Here is a 24,732-nt window from a genome sequence, read left to right on the forward strand (position 1 = left end):
AAATCATGAATTTCTTAAGTCAGCTTTATCCTGTGAAATCTACTATCAAGTTTGTGATTCAGCATTTGCAAAAATTGCTGTTCAATTCTTGTATTAGGACAGTATTGAATTTTGAAGCCAACAATGATCTGTTCTGATATATGAATTCTCTGCATCTTGAGCTTGACCCTGACACTGGTTTTTCCCAAATAGAATTCTGTGAAAAGAGGAATAACAATTATATTTTTAGAGAAAAATGAGTGAATTAAATGCCGTTTTTAGTTTAATATTTCCATTATTGATGGTAATGTTTAATTTTGAATGATATGTTTTAGGCTTTATGTTAATATGATGATAATTTAATAATTTTTATATGACAGGCGCCTATGGGGACCTGCTGGGGTGATATCTCAGAAAATGTGAGAGTAGAAGTTCCCAATACAGACTGCAGCCTACCTACCAAAGTCTTCTGGATTGCTGGAATTGTAAAATTAGCAGGTGAACAGCACGCATGATAATTTGCTAGAAAATGCTGATTATATTTGTAACTTCCAGGAAAGCATATGTGTGAATTTTGCAAGTGTTGCCAAATAAATAATAAATATGATAATAGGGCGGAGGTTGGCAAATTTTTTTCTGTAAAAAGCCAGACAGTAAAGATTTTCAGCTTTTGGGCAATATAGTCTCGGTCACAACTTTTCAACTCGACCACTGTGGCCTGAAAGCAGCCATAGCAATACATAAATGAATAAGCATGACTGTGTTCTAGTAAAACTTTATTTATGAGCACTGAAATTTGAATTTCATATAATTGTCATGCATCATGGAATATTCTTCTTTTGATTTTTTTTCAACCATTTAAAAATGTAAAAACCATCTTTAGATGGCAGACTGTAAAAAACATCAGGCAGTAGGCCAGATCCTTGGGCCATAATATAGTTTGCCAACCCCTGGTATAGGAAAATACTTTGAAAAGTAACAAAAAGTTGAGGTACTAAAAAGAGTGATAGGGTCCATAATACCGCAAGTAAACTAGGGTTGGTGATTTCAGATATCTTGGGTTCTTGCTTTTTCTTCATTCCCGTGTTTCCATGTTCTCTAGTCCTTATTTCCTTATTGCTCATGAAATAAGTGTGTTAGGTACCTGCTGTGTTAGACACCATGGGTAGGTGATGTGCAGAAGTATAAGACTTGTTCTTTTTCAGCGAGCTCACATCTGCCAAATGTTGAATACCTTTATGGCAAGTGCTCAGTGAGTAGTGTGGTCGGATGCTGTAGTGCTTTAGAGGAGGGGCAGCCACTCAGATCAGAAAAGTTGTCCTTCGATTACTGGAAGAAGTGTCTTACTCATACTACTTTTTCTAGTCTTACCTCCAGCGTTCTCCCCAAAACACCCTGCATGTACTGCTGATAGACTTAATTTAGCTAAAAATGATCTTAATCCTGTTTTTCTGCTCAAGCGTCTTTAATGGCTTCTTTGTCCTTAGAGGATTGAGATGGTCAGCATTTACAGCTATTGATGAGTTGCACCATATACCACTGACCAAATTTTTGTTGCTCCCCAACGTAAATAATCTGTTCTAATGCGACTAGTCTCCTCCTCCCTAATACAGCATGTTCTTTGTCACCTCTGTGCCTTTGCTCACTCTCACAAGTGTCCCATGCTCTGTACTCAATGTATTACCCAATTCAATTCCCACCTTTTCCATGAAACATTTCCCCAGCTTTAATAAGCATCTCTAAATGCTTATGTTATTCCCTACACCATAATTTGAAACAGCAATATGTTATCTCTGTCCTAGATGTTTAAGTCAGTTACATTTAAATAGCTCTAAAGATGAATGTATTTAATATCCAAGAATTTTTACCTCCCATCTCTGATTTTGTTTGTCTCATCTAATTGCATCATGTGTCTTATTTTAGCCATTTCAATGACATTTTAGAAGTGAGCCTGATGTTAATCATGAACTAGAGCTCAGCAACAGCCAAACTCATGAATTGTTCTGTGAATTATTGAATTTTTAAAACTAAAGGTTTAATGCTATAAATTGTCATTATAGATATTAACACATGAAAATGTTGACTGAACTTAGCTCCCGGCCTGAAATACAAGTTTATTGGGCCTTTTTTATTCCACTAAACGCCTTAAATTAAACCTCAGTCTATTATCAACATAAGGTTTATTAAATTTATAAACAGGGTACATCACATACTTTTTGTTCTTTCTAGGAAATAAGGCTTTCTGTTTGCTTAGTACACGTAGTTTTTAAGTGATTTCACATACTTTTATTTGTATTTATTAAACTTTTTTACCTAGCATTTCCAAATCTTATTTCCAAGTAAACAGAAAAATTTAGACTCTTGAAGGAGCCGCATCCCAATTCTCCAAGAGTAATTGGTCATCTAGTCAGCTGGATAAAGCAATTTCTTTGAAATGTACCTTAACTGGGGTTCTGTGACTTGACAAGTTTTTACTAATTTACCACAATCTTCTTGCTTTTATTTTCAAAACTATATTCTAGTAGAACTTTCCCACCCCTGTTTTCACTGAGAATTTCTTTTCTAGAATTTAAGAAACTGTGGATAAAATTGAAATATATTCAAAGGAGGAAGCCATGCTCTGAATACAGTTAAACCAGTTTGCGTTGTACAAATGGTTCTCAGAAAGTTTGACCCATACACCAGTAGCAGCAGCATCACCTGGGAACTTGTTAGAAATGCAGATTCTCAGACTCAGCCAAGACCTACTAAATCAGAATCTCGGGTGGGGCCCAGCCATCTGTCTGTGAACAAGCCTGCATGTGATTCCATTGCAGATGCACAGACATGTGACAACAACTACCAGCAGCTACATCCTGTTTTATTTCTCTTCATTTTCTTATTATATGGTGATTGCTTTGTTGGTTTCAGGTTACAATGCCCTTTTAAGATATGAAGGATTTGAAAATGACTCTAGTCTGGACTTCTGGTGCAATATATGTGGTTCTGATATCCATCCAGTTGGTTGGTGTGCAGCCAGTGGAAAACCTCTTGTCCCTCCTAGAAGTAAGTGGCTTATTTACCCTTACTATAATTTAAATTATATGTACTTTAGTGCAGTTTCACACATAGTAACATTAAGGTGATATAGAAATAAAATACTATATTTTGGTTTCAAATAACTTATTTGTTGGCAAGACATACTTGTTTTCTTTGTTCTTGTTGCTCTTCTTCAGAAAATTAATGCTCTAAATTGCAGGGAGATTTGTTACTGTTTTTTTTTAGCAAATAGTTGATGAAGCAGTGCTACTCTTTGCTAAAGTGTAACTGGTTATTTCTTTTGTTTTAGCTATTCAGCATAAGTATACAAACTGGAAAGCTTTTCTAGTGAAACGACTTACTGGTGCCAAAACACTTCCTCCCGATTTCTCACAAAAGGTAAAGACAGGACCTTAGACAGGACTGAAGTGTTAAATGAGAGCTCTAAAGAAAGGAGTGACTTCAGCATTCTTAATTTAGTGAGCCAGATGACCTCTGTCAAATGTCGAGTGTACTCAGTATTTTTAATAGTACAATATTAAAATGATTTGTAGACCTTTGTTGTGAATTCCGAACAGTTTTTGTCTGCTTTTGTTACAAGGTTTCAGAGAGTATGCAGTATCCTTTCAAACCTTGCATGAGAGTAGAAGTGGTTGACAAGAGGCATTTGTGTCGAACCCGAGTGGCAGTGGTGGAAAGTGTAATCGGAGGAAGATTAAGACTAGTGTATGAAGAGAGTGAAGATAGAACAGATGACTTCTGGTGCCATATGCACAGTCCATTAATCCATCATATTGGTTGGTCTCGAAGCATAGGCCATCGATTCAAAAGATCTGGTAAGCACCTGTCACAGGAACTCCTGTTGAAAGTGTCATTGGGACTGAAGTGTACGACTTGGCTCTTTTTCTTTACGGAATAGCATAGATCAAAAAGAGCATCCCAGCTGTCTGGGCTGCTTGTTCTACTTTAATTAGGGAAGGTTCACGCTAGAATGTTAGTGTCCTGACTAATTCCTTTATATTCCTTCCACTTGTTCTCAATTAAAAAATAATGCACTTTTGTTCACAACTTCGTTTGTTTTCTTATACTTTTCTTATCCAGCCCATTTGAAAGATCTAAAGATAACCTTTCCCTTTCCATTCAGTTTTCATCAAAATAGCAAGATGAAATGTGGTTAGACTTAATACTAAACACACAAAAACATACTTCTAAAGTTGTATTCCCTAATTACCAGCATTTTCATTGGCTGAATATATTTAATAGCACATGTACTCTGAAGAGAGAAAGACTATTAAAGACTATTATTCACCATAAATGTACAAGGCATGTATTTTTGCCATGTTTTACAGTATACATACCTTGTGAGTTTGAAGCCTTCAAAGAAACGTGGTTTTTGGTCTTCTCACAAATGCTGACAGATTAGTGTGTAACTTTTCCTTGTAGATATTACAAAGAAACAGGATGGACATTTTGATACACCACCACATTTATTTGCTAAGGTAAGAAGTTTTTATAAGAACCCTCATTTGTAAATTAGGTTTGAAAGAGGGTTGTGGGTTTTTTTCCTAAAATTATGAGAATCACAATTACATATGTTCACTTAAAAGAATTAAGACTTTGTAATCCATAGGTGTCACAACTATTGATTATAATTATTCTTAAATTCTGTCTATTTGCCTGCATTCTCTCTATTCCCTAATGGAAGTTTGAGTTATAATACTAGGTAGGAAGGAGAAGGCATTTGGTATTTTCATCTGGTAAACCTTTTCAAATTGGTAATATTTTAATTATTAAAATGATAACATTTGTAACAGTTGATGTGCTTTCATGTAATTCTTTAGGTAAAAGAAGTAGACCAGAGTGGGGAATGGTTCAAGGAAGGAATGAAATTAGAAGCTATAGACCCATTAAATCTTTCTACAATATGTGTCGCGACCATTAGAAAGGTAAGAGAATAGGTTTTAAAGTATAGAAATGCAGTTATAGGAACTAGGTTTAAGGTATTAGGAGAAAGAGGCCCCAACATTCATTTTGACATATAATGTGTATATCTGGATCTTCACTGGGGAGAAGGTTACTAATAATTTCAAAATAAATTTGAGATGCCGGCCTGGTGGCATAGTGGTTAAGTTCGCACATGCTGCTTTGGCAACCAAGAGGTTCACTGGTTCGGATCCCAGGCTCAGACCTACGCACCACTTATCGGGCCATGCTGTGGCAGGCGTCCCACATATAAAAAAGTAGAGGAAGATGGGCACAAATGTTAGCCCAGGGCCATCTTCCTCAGCAAAAAGAGGAGAGTTGGCAACAGATGTTAGCTCAGGGCTAATCTTTCTCACCACAAAAAAAAAAAAAAGTTTAAAATAATAATAATAAAAAAAATAAGTAAAATAATAACAATAAAGCATTTGAAATCTCTTATCACAGGTTCTCTTTTTCTATAGTTTATTGTCCAGATTGTCATCTTGAGTCTGCTCCCTTTATTTATGGAAGTATATCCTAAGTTAGAGGAAGAATGTTTAAGTTACTTCCTACGCAAAGCTAGTCCAACAGAGAATTGTCACAAGGCCAAGTTTATCTTCAGTTTCCTGTGTTTCTCTTTGTGCCTTTTTCTTTCTTTTGGTAGTACTTTATTCTTTTCTCTTTTTCCTCTCTTCTGAAACTGCTTTTCTGAAAAGATCTAGAAGAGTGGTTCTCAGTTCTCAGTAGGCGACAGAATCCCTTGAGGAACTTAAAACAATGCTGGTGACCAGGCCTGTTGCCCCCTCATTCTGATTTAATCCCTCTGGATTGGGGCCCTAGCGTTGATGTTCTTTTGAGTGTCTGGGTGATTCTCAAGTACTTCCATGGTTAAGAACCACTGATCTAGAACCTGCTTACACAAAGGTGTAACTTAAATTGTAATTTTCATTTCAACACAGTTTAAAACCTTAAGCCCAAACAATTTAAAACAGTTATGATGGCTGCCATGTCCCAGCACCCGTGTTCAAGGTCTTACTGTTAGATAAGACTAGCTCCGAACTCTTGTCTTCCTCTTTACCTGGCTAGTGATCAGAACCACCTGGTGCCCTGTAACACAGATTTCCATGACCTACTCCAGACCTACTCTATCAGAATCACAAGAAATATTGCCCAGAAAGCTATATTTGTTTAAAAAAAAGTTCTTGAGGTGATTCCAAAAATCAGCTGGGTTTGAGAACGGGTACCCTTATACCATGCTATGTTCTGTGCAATGAAAATGAAGTGTCCAGTGAGTAGAGTGTCAGGCTTCATTCAGAAAATACTCAGTTAATACTTAGTGTGCTAGGTTCGTTTGGACTCTAAAAAGCTTACAGTCTTGTAGAGCAAGGTAAGACGTATAAAAATAACGTTTAATACAAGATAGACTATGACTTAAGAATGGTACAGAGTACTGTTGGAGTTCAAATAAAGGAGAGATCACATCTTCTCAGAGGAGTCAGGGAAAGCTTGATAGAAGACAGAACATTTGAAAACTTCATCTCGAAGGATGGGAAGAACGAGGTCCACAGAGATGCGGGAGGAAACTGTGCCGTGGGAAGAGAATGTGCACAAAAGCATCAAGATAGGAAAGTACAGGCCATATTTAGGAAATGGCGAGTAGTTGACACACGGTACACATCAGACCAGTTGCATTGAATATTCTGGGCAAGGCTTTCTCTTTATAAGGAACGTTATAACAGAAAGTATAACGTCCAAGTTAGCTCTAGGACGGTTACACAAGTCTCACAGACATGCGAGGACACAGAGATGAGAATGGGAAAGGCATAAACCCAGTGTTATTCTCTCTACCTCTCAGAGGCCTCTTTGTCCCATCTCTACTCTGCTCTGAGTCTATGCCACTTTTCTTTGCCTCCTTCTGAATTGGTGTCCTGCTCACTCAGTCTGCACATGGTAGGCCCTAGCCCTACTCTGTATCACAGCCTTTCAGTTCCAGCTCTGACCCATGGCTTGACGACAGTCTCTGTGTCTGTTAATTCTAATTACTGAGAGAAAATCTAAATAGCTAAGCCTAGTCTTTGGCTTGGTCCTCTGAAGTTTAGGTACCCTTGTCCAGTCAGCTGTTTTTAAAAAGGGAGAAGGCAATCCCATGTGAGTGGGGGTAGTCCTTTCCAGAGGTCTTAGGCAAAGCTGTTAAGCTTGAAGAGAAAGTTATTATACATATCCAATAGAGTAGAAATAACTAGGAGAGAGGAACTTGGAGGCAGAGACTAAAAGATAATGTGGGGGCCAGCCCAGTGGCGTAGTGGTTAAGTTCACAGGCTCTGTTTCGGCAGCCCGGGGTTCACAGGTTTGGACCTACACTGCTCATAAAGCCATGCTGTGGCGACATCCTGTATACAAAATAGAGGAAGATCGGCACAGATGTTAGCTCAGGGACAATCTTCCTCACCAAAAAAAGATAATATGGAACGGGTAGTGCAGGCTTTGAATGCTTGGTCAGGCCATCTGAGCTGTCTTGAGTGAACAAGATAAGTTGGTAAAGGTTTCTGGAGTGAACAAAGGTCATACCAAAGGAAGGTTTACCTGTGTCAGAGGGAGACGTCCATAGAGGAAGGCTGAAAGAAATGGTATTAAGCAAGATAGTGGAGACAGAGTTAATGGCAGGGATCAAGGGACTGGATGTTTAGGGGGAGTTGTGGGACCCGGTGGTGGGTTACCTTTGAAAGGAGTAAGAGAAGTTGTTGGTTTGATGCCCTGTACTAAGTCTCAGAGAATATGTTCAGCCTGCAGGTAAAATGCAGGACTGAGACACTGGAAGGGAGACAAACTCGTGATAAAACCTGAGGAATTGTTGGCGTAGGATTGATTATTGAAGCACTGGGTGGATGACATCACCAGATAGAAAAAGGTTAAAATCAGAAAGTTAAGGGTTGGAAGTGAAAAGGCAGCCACCAAAAAAAATGTGGAAAGAATGATCAGACAAGTGAAAACTGGAAGGTAATGAGAGTCTGGGAGAAAATGTTTCAAAAAGTTAAGAATAGTCAACAGATATCAGATACTTCAGGGAAGCCAAAGTTTGAAGGGGATAAGTATTGAAAGACAGACACTGGCTTTGACAAACTAGGAGGTCATTAGCAAATTTAGCAGTTGACTAGGGTAGGGACAGAAATCAGACTACAAGGAGTTACGTAGTATATAACTTGCATTGGGTCTCTGGGTGAAGCATATATAGGAGTTCATTGTACTGTTCTTGTGCCCTTTCTGTAAATGTGAACTGTTTCAAGTAAAATACTTTTAAGTATTGTTAATGTAATAGAAATTGGGAGACATTAAAGTATAAGAGATGGTGTTTTTGAAGCAAGGTACCAGTGGTAATAGGACAAGATGGAGAAGTTTGTCTTGGGGTGGGGGTCAGGGAAAGGGCTGCTTCCTGCAACAATCGGAGGTGCGAAGGAAGGAATGTGAGGACCCTAACAAAGTTTCTGTTGTGGAGGAGTATGGTTATCTGTAGCGTAAGAGAGGTAAAGTTGGAGCTTGAGGAAGATAGAAAAGGTTTAGAAAAACTACTCTGATAAATCAGAAAGAAAGAAGTAAAGTTAATACTGAGTGGATTTAGAGTCTGACCAAGACTAGATAGTTATAAAAGAGCACTCAGCCCAGTTTCACAATGCCACAGCAGCAGGTAGCCTTAGCCCTTGGCAAAGGCATTGTTTTTCCTAGACTTTTGAAATCGCTTCTTATGTAATCCTGCTTCTGTTTCTGGTACACACTAGAATTTACTAATTTAATAGATTTTTCATTATAATTTCGGTTACTTAAAATAATTAAAGAAACATTTTTCACTTTTAAGAGACCTTTATGTAACAGATTTTCCTTTCTTTTAGAATGTCATGTAATTTAAAGGATCATTTTTATATAGTGGTATCTAATATCAGATACTTGGAATTCTCTTAATTTAAAAGGTGCTGGCTGATGGATTCCTGATGATTGGGATCGATGGCTCAGAAGCAGCAGATGGATCTGACTGGTTCTGTTACCATGCAACCTCCCCTTCTATTTTCCCTGTTGGTTTCTGTGAAATTAACATGATTGAACTTACTCCACCCAGAGGTACTCATCCTAATATATATACAATGGGTTTTCATCCTTGTTTTCTTTTTTTTTTTTAATTTATTTATTTTTCCCCCAAAGCCTCAGTAGATAGTTGTATGTCATAGCTGCACATCCTTCTAGTTGCTGTATGTGGGACGCGGCCTCAGCATGGCTGGACAAGCGGTGCGTCGGTGCGCACCTGGGATCCAAACCCTGGCAGCCAGCAGCGGAGCTCGTGCACTTAACCGCTAAGCCACGGGGCCGGCCCCGTCCTTGTTTTCTTTTTACATGGTATCTGTTTACAACATTTAACAGGCCTAGATTTCTTGCTGTGTGAATATCTGTGTCTATATGTATGTATAAACATATGCTATAAAAACATAATGCACTGTATTCCAACTAGCATTAATAAATTACATTAGGGGCCAGCCCCGTGGCTTAGCGGTTAGGTGCGTGCGCTCTGCTACTGGCGGCCCGGGTTCAGATCATGAGCGCACACTGACACAGCGCTTCTCCGGCCACGCTGAGGCGGCGTTCCACATACAGCAACTAGAAGGATGTGCAACTATGACATACAACTATCTACTGGGGATTTGAGGAAAAAAGGAGGAGGATTGGCAATAGATGTTAGCTCAGAGCCGGTCTTCCTCAGCAAAAAGAGGAGGATTAGCATGGATATTAGCTCAGGCTGATCTTCCTCACAAAAAAATAAAAATAAATTACATTAGAATTTTTCGTAAGCATCTGTGCATTTTATAATATGAATTGGTATTCTCGAGCCCTGTTGAGATGATGATATAGGCTCAATGAGCTGTTGCATACATAAGCTTTTTTAAAAAATACTTTAGCCTTTGAGGGAAAGCAAGTTTCCATCTTTAGATTACCATGTGGCTTTTTAAAAGAAGGCATACCCTTAAATAGCTCTCATGGCTTAACCAGTGACTTTCCTAATTTCAGTATCTGAGCCTTGGGTTTTCCTTTTAAGAAAAGGGGGAAAACCTAAAATGGATCTTTAAAAATAGTATTTGCCCAGCCAGTTTTCTTTCTTGCAAAGAAAGAAAAATATCACTTCAAAGTGTCAAATGCTAGACTATTGTAAACCTAGAGTTGAAAAAACAAAAGTCTATAGTTCCTGTGGTGGACAGAGGAGAGGAGAGTCACTTTTGTGTTAAAAAAGTGGGTGCACCTGTGTCTGTCTTCTTGAGGAGGAGAAAGCCTGATAACATGGAGAAATTATTGCACTCAACAGTATTAGAGCATGAGTTAAAAGTTTATCATATAACCTAAAATCTGAGATTTTAGTGTATACTCAGTTACTTTTTTATCTACATTTTAATATGCTAATTTTAAATGAACTGCTACTTAAACCAGTTGTGTCTTTCAGGTTATACAAAACTTCCTTTTAAATGGTTTGACTACCTCAGGGAAACTGGCTCCATTGCAGCACCAGTAAAACTATTTAATAAGGTAAATTTAAATGATGGCATAATAATCGTGGAGTTTTTTTGGTGCTTCACAAATGCAAATTGTTGTTGATCAAAATGTCTTTGTTTTATATTAGAATTTCTTTATGGACATTAATATAAACAAATATCTAGTAATAAAACAATGTAAGTATTTTCTTTACCTAGGAATTGAAGTTTGTTTTCCAACTTTGTTTCATTTTTAATCTTAGTAAAATAGAAATGAATACCTTTCCTAACTAGTTCTTAAATGCTTCACCTTATATGTTTCAATAATTAAAGAATTATTTGGTATTTTTTGGTTTAAGTTAGGTAATTTGGTTACATTGCTTCTTTTTTTTTCTTTCTTAGTGATAGTGGAGGTATGCATTCTTCTTTTCACCAGTGTTAATGTTTTGCTTCTCCTTGTCAGGATGTTCCAAATCACGGATTTCGTGTAGGAATGAAATTAGAAGCAGTAGATCTCATGGAGCCACGATTAATATGTGTAGCCACAGTAACTCGAATTATTCATCGTCTCTTGAGGATACATTTTGATGGATGGGAAGAAGAGTATGATCAGTGGGTAGACTGTGAGTCCCCTGACCTCTATCCTGTAGGGTGGTGTCAATTAACTGGATATCAACTACAGCCTCCAGCATCACAGTGTAAGTTGGTATACAGAAAAGGTGTCCTTTTGTAAAAATCAGCAATTCTCCAGAGGACTGTCTCACATAAATCATCTTGTGAGCTCACAGGACAAGAATATACCTATGTCTGATTGGTTGCCAGGTAAGATCTTAAGACTCAACAACAATATCCCAGAATCAGACCATGTGTACCACGGCAGTGTGAACTCAATAGTCAGTTACATAATGACTAGAGAAACACAACAGTAAGAGCACTCACCAAATTAAACTAGACTTATTTTAATGAGTTTAAAATTAAAGGCTAAAAATTTATTGGTATATATAGTAAGTGCTTATGAATGAATAGTGGAATCTGTCTCGTATTGAGGTGTATGGTTTTGCAGGAACAAGTACCCTTGTTTTCAAAGCATCATGTACTTTTATAAGCATAGTGGTCTTGGTAAAGATAGTTCATCTAAGTTGTGTCTAGAGTTGTAAGCAGTTATCTGGTACCAATTTTCCCTTTTGTTTTTCAGCGTCAAGAGAAAGCCAATCAGGTTCATCAAAACAGAAGAAAAAGGCTAAGTCCCAGCAATACAAAGGACATAAGAAAAGTGGGTCACCACATGGCATTTACGTACATTTCCTAAATTGTTAACCAGTTGGGGTCATGGTATTCTTGTACAGAAAATGATAACCCTTGTGAGAGCTGATGACTGTGCGTTATGTATTATGCTTAAAGGTGCAGTATGCCATAAAAGGCAAACCTTTTCAATGGTGAGAAACACTTATATTTTGATTGACAGGAAAAACAGTTACCGTAATATTTAATACATACATGGTAAACAATAGTCTATAAATGATTCTTAAAATAATAGGTAAACCTACTGAAAATTAATCCTTTTTTTAAAACCTTTTTATTAAAAAATTTAAAAAGCAGATGCTTGATGCTTACAATAGACTTGGAGCCTAATAACCCTCTCCTTCTTATAAACGAAAACTCTCTTTCTAGATTGATACTTAACAAGAAATTCAAGATGGCTAACAAAGTCAGGCTTAAGAAAATTTTTCTAAATATGCTTTCTATATTATATTTTACCTTATAATGAATGATTATTGACATTAATAGCCAAAATAACATTAAATATCTTGACAGCTCTATTTGATTCTTTTAAAATCTTTTTTCCCCCACCATCGAAAGCCACAATTTTTTCTCTTCATGAAAGTTGTCATGGAATATATCATTGTAAGATAAGATTATTTTTATTTAAAGATATTTTTAAAAGTAAAAAGTACATTTGAGGATTAAAACTAAAATCGATTTCTCCAGCTGACTTGCCATATGTTCAAATAAGTGCTAATCTGTCTCATTAACAACCAAGAGACTGAAGCAGCATGAAGAATTAAATATACCCTTACCTTTCTGAATATAGTGGTTTGTTTTTACTTTTTTCAGTGGAGAGCTTGAAAACTTCTACCAGCCACTGTGGTGGTGCTTTAGTTTCCTCCCAGCATGAAACCCAAGTCAGCGTCACAATAATGATGACCTTCAGGCCTGTCTCTCACCCTCTGTTATATTATAGGCCTAAGCCTCCTATAGGCTCAGAATTATTTTTCCTACTAGCTGCTTGCCTGGTTTGATATTCACCTAAAAGAGCTGTAGAGAGCATTGCCAGACCAGATCAAAGTGATTTCCCATTTATCTGGAAATGATTAGGGAGAATTCACATGGGAATTTTGGTCAGTGAACTAAGCTTAGCAGACGTGATCACTACAGAAAGATTACAGCTTTCTGTAAGGTTAAATAGCACAGGCTGCTTTAGCCGGTCTTCTCACTTTCTGTTAGACAAGACTTTGAGATTTCAGGGTTTTCTTTGCAAGATGTTGAATTAAGAACATTTTTTATTACTCAGTGGCTATATGACATATACTTTTTGGGACTAATTTCTGAGTATTCTGTATACAATTCACATGCCTCCCTCAGTGTGACTCTTGCAGGGTTTGTTTCTGGCTTATGGGGTTTAATGATTTTGAATTAATGGGCTAGGGACATGGGAAGAAAGATGAAATTAATGAGGTGATAATATCAGTACCCTTAGTTTTTAGTGATATTTAACATTACCGGATTTCTGGATTAGCTGGAAAAATGAATTTAGATTAGCTGGAAAAATGAATTTTGCTATAAATGTAACATGTTCTTTAACAGTAAAATTTTAATAGCTCTATGATATCATCTCTAACGTCTTTCAATTGTCCTTTGGACATAGGAAGAGAACTGTGGACCCACAGTCCTGTATTAGAAACCTTTGGAGCCTGATGTGTTTGGAATTCAGAATTTTTCAGATTTCAGAAAAGAAGTATGATGCGTCTAGCACATATTATGGAACACCCCTCGCAGACTCTGGAGCATTTTCTGAAACAAAATATGTATAAATATTTACGTTAGATGGGCCAAATAAAGATTATAAATAGTATCACCAAGTAAGGTCTGGTTTTGTTGCTGAAGTTTTCAAAAATCTTTGAGTTTTGGAATTGAGGATAAGGAATTATAGTGCCACATGATTGAAGAAGCAGCAGTCATCATTGTAAGGGTGCTATCTGCTCCTTTTATTTTTTTTATATATTATTCAGGTAATAGTTTTTTAGATATTTTTCCCACAAAACTTTACTTACCCAAATAAGAAAGAATTTGGGGTCCAGAAACCTAAGTCATTGCGTGCAGATTTATATCAATAGCAGATAGGCCACAAAACCTTTTATTTGTTTTTAAGTTTGCCTACAGGTTATTACATTCTGGCTCTGTTGTTTCATCTTATAGCTCTTGGGTCTTTTTGTACCTAAAATCATTTATCAGTGTGTTCTTTGGTAGTGCTTATTTTTTACAGAAATAGTTGATTGGCTTCATTGTTCTAGCTTGTTTTGTAACGAGCTGTGTTCATGCTATAAAGGGATAGCTAGTGCTTTTGAAAAATAAGAGTAGGGTTCTGCCAACAGGATCATATAGGCTGTTGTGTGCATGTGATCTGTCCAATTTCAAATGCCTTTTTTTCTCAAGGTTTGAGTCATTCTAGAGCAGAAATTTCTAGAACAGGACAACCAGCACTGATTTCTGTACCGTCTTCAGGGGCTATTACAAGTACTCAAGAGGTGGAGCTTCTTGCATTTTTACCTCTCAGTGTATGTAGTGTATTAGAAAAGTCTCAATGATTGCTACACGTGATTTTGGCTTGGCATTTGAGAGTTGAATGTGTACTCGCTAGTAGCTTCGTTTCCAGATCTTTTTACATGGGAATACTGTCTGACTTAGATTTATCTTTTAGTCATGATTTTGTGAAGCATAATTTCTGATTGCTCTTGCCTGGGTCATTTGTATACTCTGGAAGAAAACTGATATAATTTATAGTCACAAAGATAAGTAGTATCCTCCAACTTTCAAACTGATTCAAGCAACATGCTTAGTTGTTCAATATTTGCAAAGTTTAGAGTATTTTTTTTGTTGGTGGTGAAAGCATTGTATAAGTCTTTGAAGGCTTATGTTTGCTTATCAAATATAACTGAAGGGTATTTCAAAAGACATTAGATTGTTTAACAACTTGCAGGCAACACGCTTTAAATTTTAGAAATGCTTTTCAGAATAAGAATTATAAGTGTTTTCTGAGAGAGTGGATTATAAACCCAAAGTTAGGAAAGCACATTTCATATCAGTAAAAATCCTGTCACTCAGATAATACATTTGTTAAACTGTTTGATTTCTCCCTGAAGGCCAGTTTTTTCGCCTTATATAGGCAATGAAATGCTACCTACGAGTAGGGTTTTAAAACTCTCTCTCTCTTCCATTGGATTTTCAACCCTCCTGGAGCTAAAATTTTCTTGAAGGAAATTAGCCAGCTATTCTTTTCTCCACACTAAATGCTCTCTGTAGTTCATTTTGCTTTGTTTTGTTTTAAATTTATTTGAGAGTCAGGAACCAGGATTACCAGACTCTCAGAGACTAGAAATAATCTCCCCCGTCTCTCTCTCTCACACACACACACATGCACTCATACACTCCTATCTTTCAGAAATACAAACCTTGCATAGTTGGTTCTCTTTTCGGAGTATCCTATGCAACACAACCTTTCCTATTTATATAATGCATTTTTCTTACCACGCATGTAAGTAAAAGCTTACTTTAGTTTGACTTGATATTTAGAGAGGAAGATGCCAGTTGGGAAGAAGCCTGTCAGTTTGTCGAGCCTGCCCATGACAGGTGGGGTGCGGAGGAGCTTCTCTGGTGACGAAGAGTTGACTCCTCCTCCATATCGAACCCTTCCAGCACAGACAGCCCCAGAGGCCTTCCCACCTCCCAGCACTAGCCGAGAGTTCAGTCCCAGCCTCAAAACAGGTAATTAGTCCCATCAGCACCTCAGGTACTACAGAGGGTGAAGGTCTGGGTAGGGTGGCGGGAGACAAAGCATGGTCTGTCATGACAGGTGCTGGCTCGTTAAATTTTTCTTTTTCTTTCAACTAAAAAATTCATTTTCACTAGTGCTTGGTAGTCACTTCACTAAGATGAATCATCAGGGAAGGATTTTTATTTTGTTACAAACCACTTCTGAGCTTCACATTAGGGTAAAGCTATAATTTCGGTGGATGGAATTGTGAGACAACTTGTAATATTTCGTGGTTTCGTTAAAAATAAAACATTTTTCATTGCAGAGTTCCTTGTAACTTGACCTGGGGGAGAAATTTGCCATTAGGCATCGATTTGATTAATCAGATCCAAAGAAGAAGCTTGTTCATAGCATCCTAGAGCGTCTCATTCATTAGAAAGGATGTTTTTTGTTCCACTAATTTTGGTTCTGATAGTAACATTTACCACAATCTTAGTTGAATAATATGGACTTGGAAATACAATACCTGTATAATTTTGGTGTTGAATTTGAGTGAAATTAATTTCCATACTTGCATGTTTATATACATACAAGTGATTAATTAGGTTAATGACATTTCGTTGGGGTTTAATTGGTTGGGCCAAGCTAGTAGAGTGTAAGGAAGACTGCAAATGGTTTTGCCCTTTGTAATTGCTCAGAAGAAACATATCATCATAGGATGTCAGAAAGTTTCACTCGCACATGATGGGCTTTAGACCTGAGTACAGATCAGTTAGCTTCAGAGTTGTACCTTCCTGATGACATATATTTTGCCATATCCTAACTGTTGCTCTTAAACTAAGTTGTTTTTATCTAAGCAGCGTTCTTTAAAATGTCTTCTGTTTGATGAAAACCCTGATGGGACTTAGTACCTACCTATCTCTGTTTTCCTCTCATTCTTCTGTGTGCTAATATTTTTGCGCCTGAAGTTATCAGCCTTTTATTTTGGCCATTTTAGGATATGTTCTTGAGATTTGCCTCCCTAACAGTGTATTAGGTCATCCTGATCCTTCCCAGCCTGTTTCACTGAAGATCACTCTGATATCCTTATATCTAGAGGAAATTATACTACCTTTTTTGTGTGAAAAATAGATTAGGACTGCAAATCCAAGTTTATCTGCTCTTTAATGGAAAAATCTTCAAAGTCTATCTAAAGAGCATATCAGTTTCTTTTCTTATTTGTCTCTTTTTTTCTTTTTGTACTTGTTATTTATGAAGTGGTCTTCTTTAACCTAAGTAATTAACTATGGATATTGTGAGCTCTGAATATATTTGAATTTTTATTAGATTTTAGATATATTTTCTTTAAGCATTAGACTGATTTTGAAGGCGTGTCCCGGTTTGTGAGAGGTTGCTGATTCATGTAAAACAGAACTTGACTTCTAGGGTGGAAACCAGAGGGCCTCCTAAATGAATTCTGTCTCCCACCAGTGTCTATAGAGTCTTCTGAGCTGGGGGTACATGTTGTGGGACTTGGTGTGGTTTTACTCTGTGAAACTCAGTAGGGACTGTGTTGCTGTCTGAACTATCTGAAAGCTACAGTTTGATTAGCTAATGAGAGAGTAAGAAATTTCTTATTGATGGACTTCTGGCTAGGAAACTGTGATTTCTGTTAGTTTATCTCCTGCAATGTTAGTGATTAGAGTCAGCAAAGTGACTTGCTTTTAAAAATGGAGCCAAGAAAATGCATTTGTGTAGAAAGTGACATTCAGCCACAGGATCTGTTTTATTTCATCCATCATTCATTGAGAATAAGGCCTGGAAAGGAGAAATGATTAATGTGAAGATGCCAGACAGGCTTTATTTTAGGTTCCATGAAAACAGTGAAACTTTGCATTAAAACATGCCACATCTGAGTGAATGTTTCACCTTTATCTTGAGTTACTTTTTTTTAACAACATTGTTTCCATGTTGTAACATGAGTAGAAATGTAATCCAGAAATTTGTTGTTAACAGTAAATGCAAATAGCTTCAGGATGTGCTTTAGAATCCCAGCTTACCTTCCAAGAAAAAGACGACATCTGTTTGAATGGAACATGTTTGGTCTTGAAGCACGGCAATTCTTTTCTCATTCATTTAGCCATCTGGTCATCATATTATAACAAGATATTGTTTTAATCAACCTTTTATTGTGGGTACTGCACCTTTAATGAAACCTGGGTTTGTTTTCTTTTCCATGTGTTTATTTTCATGGTATTATACAAATGTCCTTAACTATTAATGCATGTTGGTTAGATTTGAAGGATAACTGTTATATACTCGATATCATTCTCCATAAAAGCATTTTTATTATACTAAGTAATTTTTTAAGGAAAGGAAGAACTGCACAGTCACGTTTGCTTTACCTTTCAACAATCTGGTTGATGTTGTGTTCTATTATTATAGGCATAGTGTATTCGCTTTTTTGTCTTTGGGCTATTAAATTTTTTTTACCACCCTTACCAAAACAAGTACCAAAGTAAAATAAAATGAATTGGCATCTCGCAAAAGATTATTCTTTAAATTATTAAATAAGATGTCAATGACCATTATTTTTGAAACTAATCTTTTATAACTAAAATCAAGACGTAAAGTATTTTTCTGTGACTGGACTATTTGACTTAAAAAATGTAGCCGTTTTAATGTTGTTCCACATGGTGACACTGTTGAGTCACTGCTTCATGAAAACTTAATTGGCTTACCACTCATCTGAATACTCTGAGTCCTAATTCTCGTCATAAATTGACATTTTTTTCCTGTATGAGCAGTTCCCAATTTACATTCCACATACAGTCATCCCTCGGTATCCACAGGGGATTGATTCCAAGACTCCCCTTGGATACCAAAATTCAAGGATGCTCAGATCCCACAGTCAGCCCTTCTTATCCACAGATGTGGAACCCACGGATATGGAGGGCCGACTGTGTGTGCATCCTCTCGCTCCAGTTGTAATGAAAAGATCCCTAATGGAAGAAGCCATTATTTGGAATCAGTGTCTTTAGGAAGGAGGCAGGTCACCTCAGTGAGGAACACAGCCAGCATGAATGTGAGTCACCTTGTACATATATCCGTACGTAGTTGTGGCCAGCAGTGTGGCGGACGGAGCCCGCAGGCTGCCCAGCTAAAGCGTGTGGCAGCCAATCTGTTCCCACTGATCACAGCCCTTGAAGAATGCTGGTCTCATGTTTCCAAGTCTCCCTGCTTTTCAGGTTTTTATCCGAAATCGCTTGTTTCAAAATATCCCATCAAATTTGGAGAGAACCATAGGGCACAGGCAAAGGGGAAAGCAGAGTTTGTGACCTCTGCTTTAGGAGATCTGTGTGTGCTGAAGAAGTTGGAGAGGCAAGTCAGCGTTGCTCACCATGGGATTAGATTCCAGTGAGTGCGTTAGCATGCAAGATCACCCATTCTTTAAATTATTTGAAACTTTACCAACTCAATTTCGATTAAACAATAACTTTGTAAGAAACCTGAACACATCTCTGAGAGGTTGATAGTTATTAAGACTAGTTTTTAACATCTAGTTGAGGTCATTTTCATTAGAGAAGTAGGGAATTAGGGGCCGGCCCAGTGGCACAGCGGTTAAGTTCGCGCATTCCACTTCAGCAGCCCAGGGTTCACTGGTTCGGATCCTGGGTGTGGACCTACTCACTGCTCATCAAGCCATGCTGAGGCGGCATCCCACACAGAAGAGCTACAACTCTACAACTGTCATATACAACTATGTACTGGGGCTTTGGGGAGAAAAAAGAGGAAGATTGGCCATAGACGTTGGTGCAGGGTCAATCTTCCTCAAAAAAAAAAAAAAAAAACTATCATTAAAAAAAAAGAAAAGTTGGGGCCAGCCCGGTGGCGCAAGTGGTTAAGCGCGCGTGCTTTGCTGCAGCAGCCTGTGGTTCGCTGGTTCAGATCCTGGGCGCGCACCAATGCACTGTTTATCAAGCCATGCTGTGGCAGCGTCCCTTATAAAGTGGAGGAAGATGGGCATGGATGTTAGCTCAGGGCCAAGCTTCCTCAGAAAAAAAGAGGATTGGCAGATGTTAGCTCAGGGCTGATCTTCCGCACACACACACACAAAAAGGTAGGGAATTAATTTTTTTTTTTTTTTTCTGAGAAAGAGTCACCCTGAACTAACATCTGTGCCAGTCTTCCTCTATTTTGTACTTGGGTCACTGCCACAGCATGGCTGACGAGTGGTGTAGGTCTGCACCCAAGATCCGAACCTGCGAATCCAGCTGCTAAAGCGGAGTGTGCAAACTTAACCACTGTGCCACTGGGCTGGCCCCAGGAATTAATTTTTTGAAGGGAGCTTTGTCGGAGGTAGAGGGTAGGCGTCAGGGAAAGGATTTAGGGCAATCTGAAGTTACTGGGTAATTGTATTGAGGGGCAGTAACAAGAGGGATTTATAAAAAGAGATAGGAGGGGCTGGCCTGGTGGCGCAGCGGTTAAGTGTGTGCGCTCCGCTTCGGCGGCCTGGGGTTTGCAGGTTCGCATCCCGGGCGTGCACTGATACACCGCTTGTTAAGCCATGCTGTGGTGGCGTCCCATATAAAGTGGAGGCAGATGAGCACGGATGTTAGCCCAGGGCCAGTCTGCCTCAGCAAAAAGGAGGATTGGTGACAGATGTTAGCTCAGGGCTAATCTTCACCAAAAAAAATAAAAATAAAAAAAGTAAAAAGAGATAGGAAAATCGCAGAATTAAACTAGGCCTGGGCTGGCCCCATGGCTTAGCGGTTAAGTGTGTGCACTCTGTTACTGGCAGCCTGGGTTCGGATGCCGGGCGCGCACCGACACACTGCTTCTCAGGCCATGCTGAGGCCTCGTCCCACATACAGCAACTAGAAGGATGTGCAACTATGACATACAACTATCTACTAGGGAGCTTTGGGGGGAAAAAAAAAGGAGGATTGGCAAAAGATGTTAGCTCAGAGCCAGTCTTCCTCAGCAAAACGAGGGGGATTAGCATGGATGTTAGCTCAGGGCTGATCTTCCTCACAAAAAAAAAAGAAAAAAAATTAAACTAGGCCTAAAATTTTTGTCTAAGACCATTGCTGGGCCCAGCAAAGAAATAATTCTCTTTCTCTTCATCTTTGCCCATGCATTAGAAAGAGCCCTCCTGTCACTAGGAATTCTGACTAGCATGACTTCAATGGCTACACAGAAACTGAAACCCCACTGAAAATATTGGAAATGGAAAAACAGTTGTCTGTAGAAATAAAGACATAAGAGAACGTGACCTATTCATAAATTGAGGACTGCCTATGCTGTTGGTTTGTTTTCATTAAAAAGAAGTCATCAGCTAAGAACTTGGGCAGTATTCCTGTTATGTGATCCCATTGGTAGTGTTAGCCGTTTTGTACCAATGAGTTTCACGTTGCTAATGTCAGTATATTTTTACTTTACCTAAAATGATTACTGAAGTTTTCTGTGATTTTAGTTTTAATATAGGTGTTTATCTAATATCGGGTTTATTATTTTTATAAATATGTTATTTATATAATTCATATTTCTATTACAGATAACCTTTTATAATATTTTAATATTATTTAATGTCAGATTTATATCATTTTTCTGCAGGGAGTCTTTAATAAAGGTACTCCTTGGAGATAATGTTAAAGTCATATTTATTGCATTGTTACTTATTATTATAATTCAGAACCGTGCAAGAAAAGTCTCATTGTTTGTATAGACATTGACATAAAAGTGAATACTTAATCATAAAAATTCTAATTATTCTAGTCAAATTAGTGAGCACTGCTACCTTGAACATTTCATTGAAGATGTTCATTGTGCAGTGTCCAGTATGCAGTATTGTTTCTTTTTAAATCTTCTTTGGCTGCTGATATACTTTGAAAATTAAAATAAATGCTTCATACTTCAGGGGGTTAATTTTATGAGTTATCTAAAAAATGAAGAAGTCTTATTACTGTAAAGCTGGTAGAACATGAAGATTAAAAGCAATCTGAATATTCTAGCAAAGCTTATTAACTCTTTATCTCTTTTGTGCAGTGACAACATTGCAGCTGAAGGAGGAGTTGATAGATGGAGAGGATTACAGTTTCCTGCAAGGAGCGTCTGATCAGGAAAGCAATGGCTCTGCCAACTTCTACATCAAACAAGAGCCATGAGGTGGCTCAGAACCTGAGGGCGGGAGGGGACAAATTTTACACAGGACTGATTTATAATCGATCCGGCTGTACAGCGGGGCTATTCCACTGGGACATTTTGCTAAACACAGAAAATTTCAGTTCTGGATTTTTCAGGTGGGCGGGGAAACTATTTTAGTCGTGGGGGGAAATTTTTCAATTTATAAAGATGGACAATTTTTGTGTTGTATTTGAAGCTTTTGAAAGAATTTTGTAATATTTTCCAAGTTTGGATTTATGTGCATTGTTAACAAGAACTGAAATTCTAACTTTTTTGGTAAGATTAAAGTTTAGGTAGCAGGATTGAAGGAAATGATTTAAGAAGGATACAGTCGTAAATGCAAATGAACTGTCGTTACAAATGAACCTTTTTGGTACCTGTTGGGAGATTTGGGAATTTAGAAGTTAGGCCAGTCACATCTCCAGCTTCCTTTGCTGCAGAAATATGCAACTGAACCCCCTCCTGGAGGGTTCTTCACCACGTAGATCATGGAAGGGGTAATTAATTCTGCTTGTTGGCATTTTATCGCAGCCCATTTTAAATGTTTGTACAGAAACGTTTTTCATTCTGTGAAAATTTATTTGGAGTTCTGTATGAAACTGGAAGAACTCTGGATACTTTTATATGTTTTAATTAAAAAAATGATTAAAATTATCCTAACACTAAAGTGTTAAACTGGAATGGTTGACAAGATATACAGGATCTCAGTCTACATGGTGAGGGGTTGGGGAAAATGCAATATTGTCCTAAGTTTATGTGATTTAACCTTACTAAAAAAATACCCCACAAACAGGATTCTGATCACTTCTCTGCCATTTCCCTCCATCTGTGAGATAATACTTGATAGAACCACACCCCACAACAGATGTTCTGTATTACCACGAGAATCAAATGAAAAGTTGTTTAAAGCCAAAATGTTTAGATTTCAAAATCATTCCAGCTCTGCTTTTAACTATCCTGGATTTGTTAGAAAACTAATTTGAAAGAGAATTTTAATTTTCTTAAAATTCCATATATATATATATAGTATGAATTGTCTTTAATTGTATTCAGAATTAGTTTTAACAATAATAACCGATTTGGACCATTTTGAACATTCCCTATTTTAAAATTCACATGGCTTCCTTTAAAAAAAAAAACAGAAGGGTAAATTGGTGAAAGGTTTGTTCTCTGCATTTCCTAACTTTCCGAGTTGTGACTGAATGAGAGAGCTCTAGCGTTTACCAGTGAGGTTCATAAACTAAACTCTCAGGAATTAATTGCATCTGTTCTCGAAGTGCTTCTGGGTCTTAGCCTGGCCTCTTCAGAGTGGTAATATTGACCATCTCCTCTGGAATATAGGTAGGGCTAATTAGAAATTAATCAAAATGATTAACCTCTGCAGTCCTTCAGCCTATGGAATGCTTTAAAAAATGTTCGTGGAAAGCCCCAGGAGACCATTTTAAGTAAGATTTTTGTTTGAATTTTAAAATGCATAGAACGTTAAAAACCAGCAATTTATTTTCTAAAATATTGCTCTACTTTTGGGAATAATAGCATTGGTAATACGCACAGGTTTACCTCATTCTATGCAAGAGGGGTTAATAACATAAGGTTTTGTAGTTGCTACTGGAAGTAAAATTTGTTACTTTATAGTGTAAGAATGTATGGAATCGCATGTCAACATTTCTTAATACTGACTCTAGGGGCATAAATGCAGATCATATCAACACCAAGTTGATTCTCATGTGTCAAATATATGTGAATTCAGCTGTTAAATTACTGGATATTTATCTTAAACAACATTACTGAGAGGGACCTACTGTAAATGTGACATCCTCACACTTCCCAAACCTTTAACTTTTAAGAATCTTCCCATAAGCTTAAAACCTAGAAGACTTACAAAGCAAGGGTTATAAGAGTCTTTATTCTCAGGCTCAGTGAATTAAACCCAGGACTCTGATTTCATGACATGGGCACAAGAAGCCAGTTGTATGGCGTGCTCTACCAGTACTTTGGGCTTAGAGGCTCTCGGGGGAACTGCATCAACCGGGAGGAATTTGATCTGGAGCCTGGTTATTAGTTCTGTGAAATGCTCATTTGTAGCCAGGTTTTATAACCTTCCAGTTCTATAGCAAAACCAGGCTCTGAGTGTTTCCGAATCTCCCATCTGTTCATGAAGTGTTTTTTGTCCTGATCCCATGACCACCAAGTTAAAGGTTGATAAGGACTTCCTACAGTCTAAACACAATCTGAAGCCCTCTGCGTTGTTCTGACTCCAACTCCTCCTGCTGATGAACAGAAAAGAAGTTACTGCAGAGGAGATGTATGTCTTAGCCATAACTCCTGTTGTACAACTCAGTAGCCCCCGTGCTCTTTTACGGTTCAAAATGTACTGCTGACCTTGGGTTTGTTTTGATTTTTTTCCTGTTAGGATTATTTGGGGATTTTGGTAGTTTAAACTCTTTAACCTTTTCCTTGCTGTGTATGAGGAAAGCTAAAGCTGTTATCAACTTTGTATTCTACGGATACTAACACGGGTTTTCAGTGTTTGTTTGTTTTTATTATTATTAATTTTGCGTGATGTGAATACCCTCTCCCATCAATATTTGTATTATGGTGCTATATATTTGGTAATGATCCTTTACTATTGGGAAGGGATTTTAAAAATACTGTGATTAAACTGGGTTTCTTCCTTTGATTTTCATATTTTAAATAAAGCCACAATCATTTATACAAAAGAAAAGCATCTGTCCCTGGGCAAATCTTTTGAGGACAGAGATCAAAGTAAACTGCATAAGGTTTTTACATCATTTCTGTATGTATTTGATATATAGATCAATATCTGTACAAATTTAATCTTTTATTTTCTTGGTAACTTGTGATCATTGAGAAAGTATTTGAAACTTTCTCATGAAGTGTATATAATGGCGTGAAAAATTCCTTCAGAGAAATTTATGTTCCTTTCATTTTTACCAAATTGCAAATTTTCAGCATGGATGTGAAAAGCATTAAAATTATAACTTTGTGTACAAGATGAAAATAATTCACTAAATTTGCCCTTTTTTACACAAAATAAAATGTTAAAGTTAA

General features: G+C 37.5%; 1 protein-coding gene across 12 annotated transcripts in view; it reads left to right on the forward strand.

Annotated features, from left to right (window-relative positions):
* MBTD1 (mbt domain containing 1) overlaps positions 1-24,732 on the forward strand; it is a 58,343-nt gene extending 33,611 nt beyond the window's left edge. For 9 of the 12 annotated variants that reach the window (XM_087440962.1, XM_087440966.1, XM_087440964.1 and 6 more), the window contains 12 exons: positions 360-477; positions 2,890-3,024; positions 3,308-3,396; positions 3,599-3,833; positions 4,441-4,496; positions 4,839-4,943; positions 8,922-9,069; positions 10,436-10,518; positions 10,927-11,161; positions 11,659-11,736; positions 15,315-15,506; positions 21,523-24,732. In XM_087440962.1, the coding sequence (XP_087297088.1) occupies positions 360-477; positions 2,890-3,024; positions 3,308-3,396; positions 3,599-3,833; positions 4,441-4,496; positions 4,839-4,943; positions 8,922-9,069; positions 10,436-10,518; positions 10,927-11,161; positions 11,659-11,736; positions 15,315-15,506; positions 21,523-21,641 (1,593 nt within the window). In that variant the 3' untranslated portion in view covers positions 21,642-24,732. Of the gene's footprint in view, positions 1-359; positions 478-2,889; positions 3,025-3,307; positions 3,397-3,598; positions 3,834-4,440; positions 4,497-4,838; positions 4,944-8,921; positions 9,070-10,435; positions 10,519-10,926; positions 11,162-11,658; positions 11,737-15,314; positions 15,507-18,405; positions 18,560-21,522 lie in introns of all 12 variants that reach the window. The other 3 variants (XM_087440968.1, XM_087440969.1, XM_087440970.1) reach the window with 2 other exon arrangements.

This window comes from Ceratotherium simum, chromosome 16 (assembly GCF_057802395.1).
Source record: "Ceratotherium simum simum isolate JZ-2026a chromosome 16, ASM5780239v1, whole genome shotgun sequence".
Taxonomy (NCBI): Eukaryota; Metazoa; Chordata; class Mammalia; order Perissodactyla; family Rhinocerotidae; genus Ceratotherium; species Ceratotherium simum.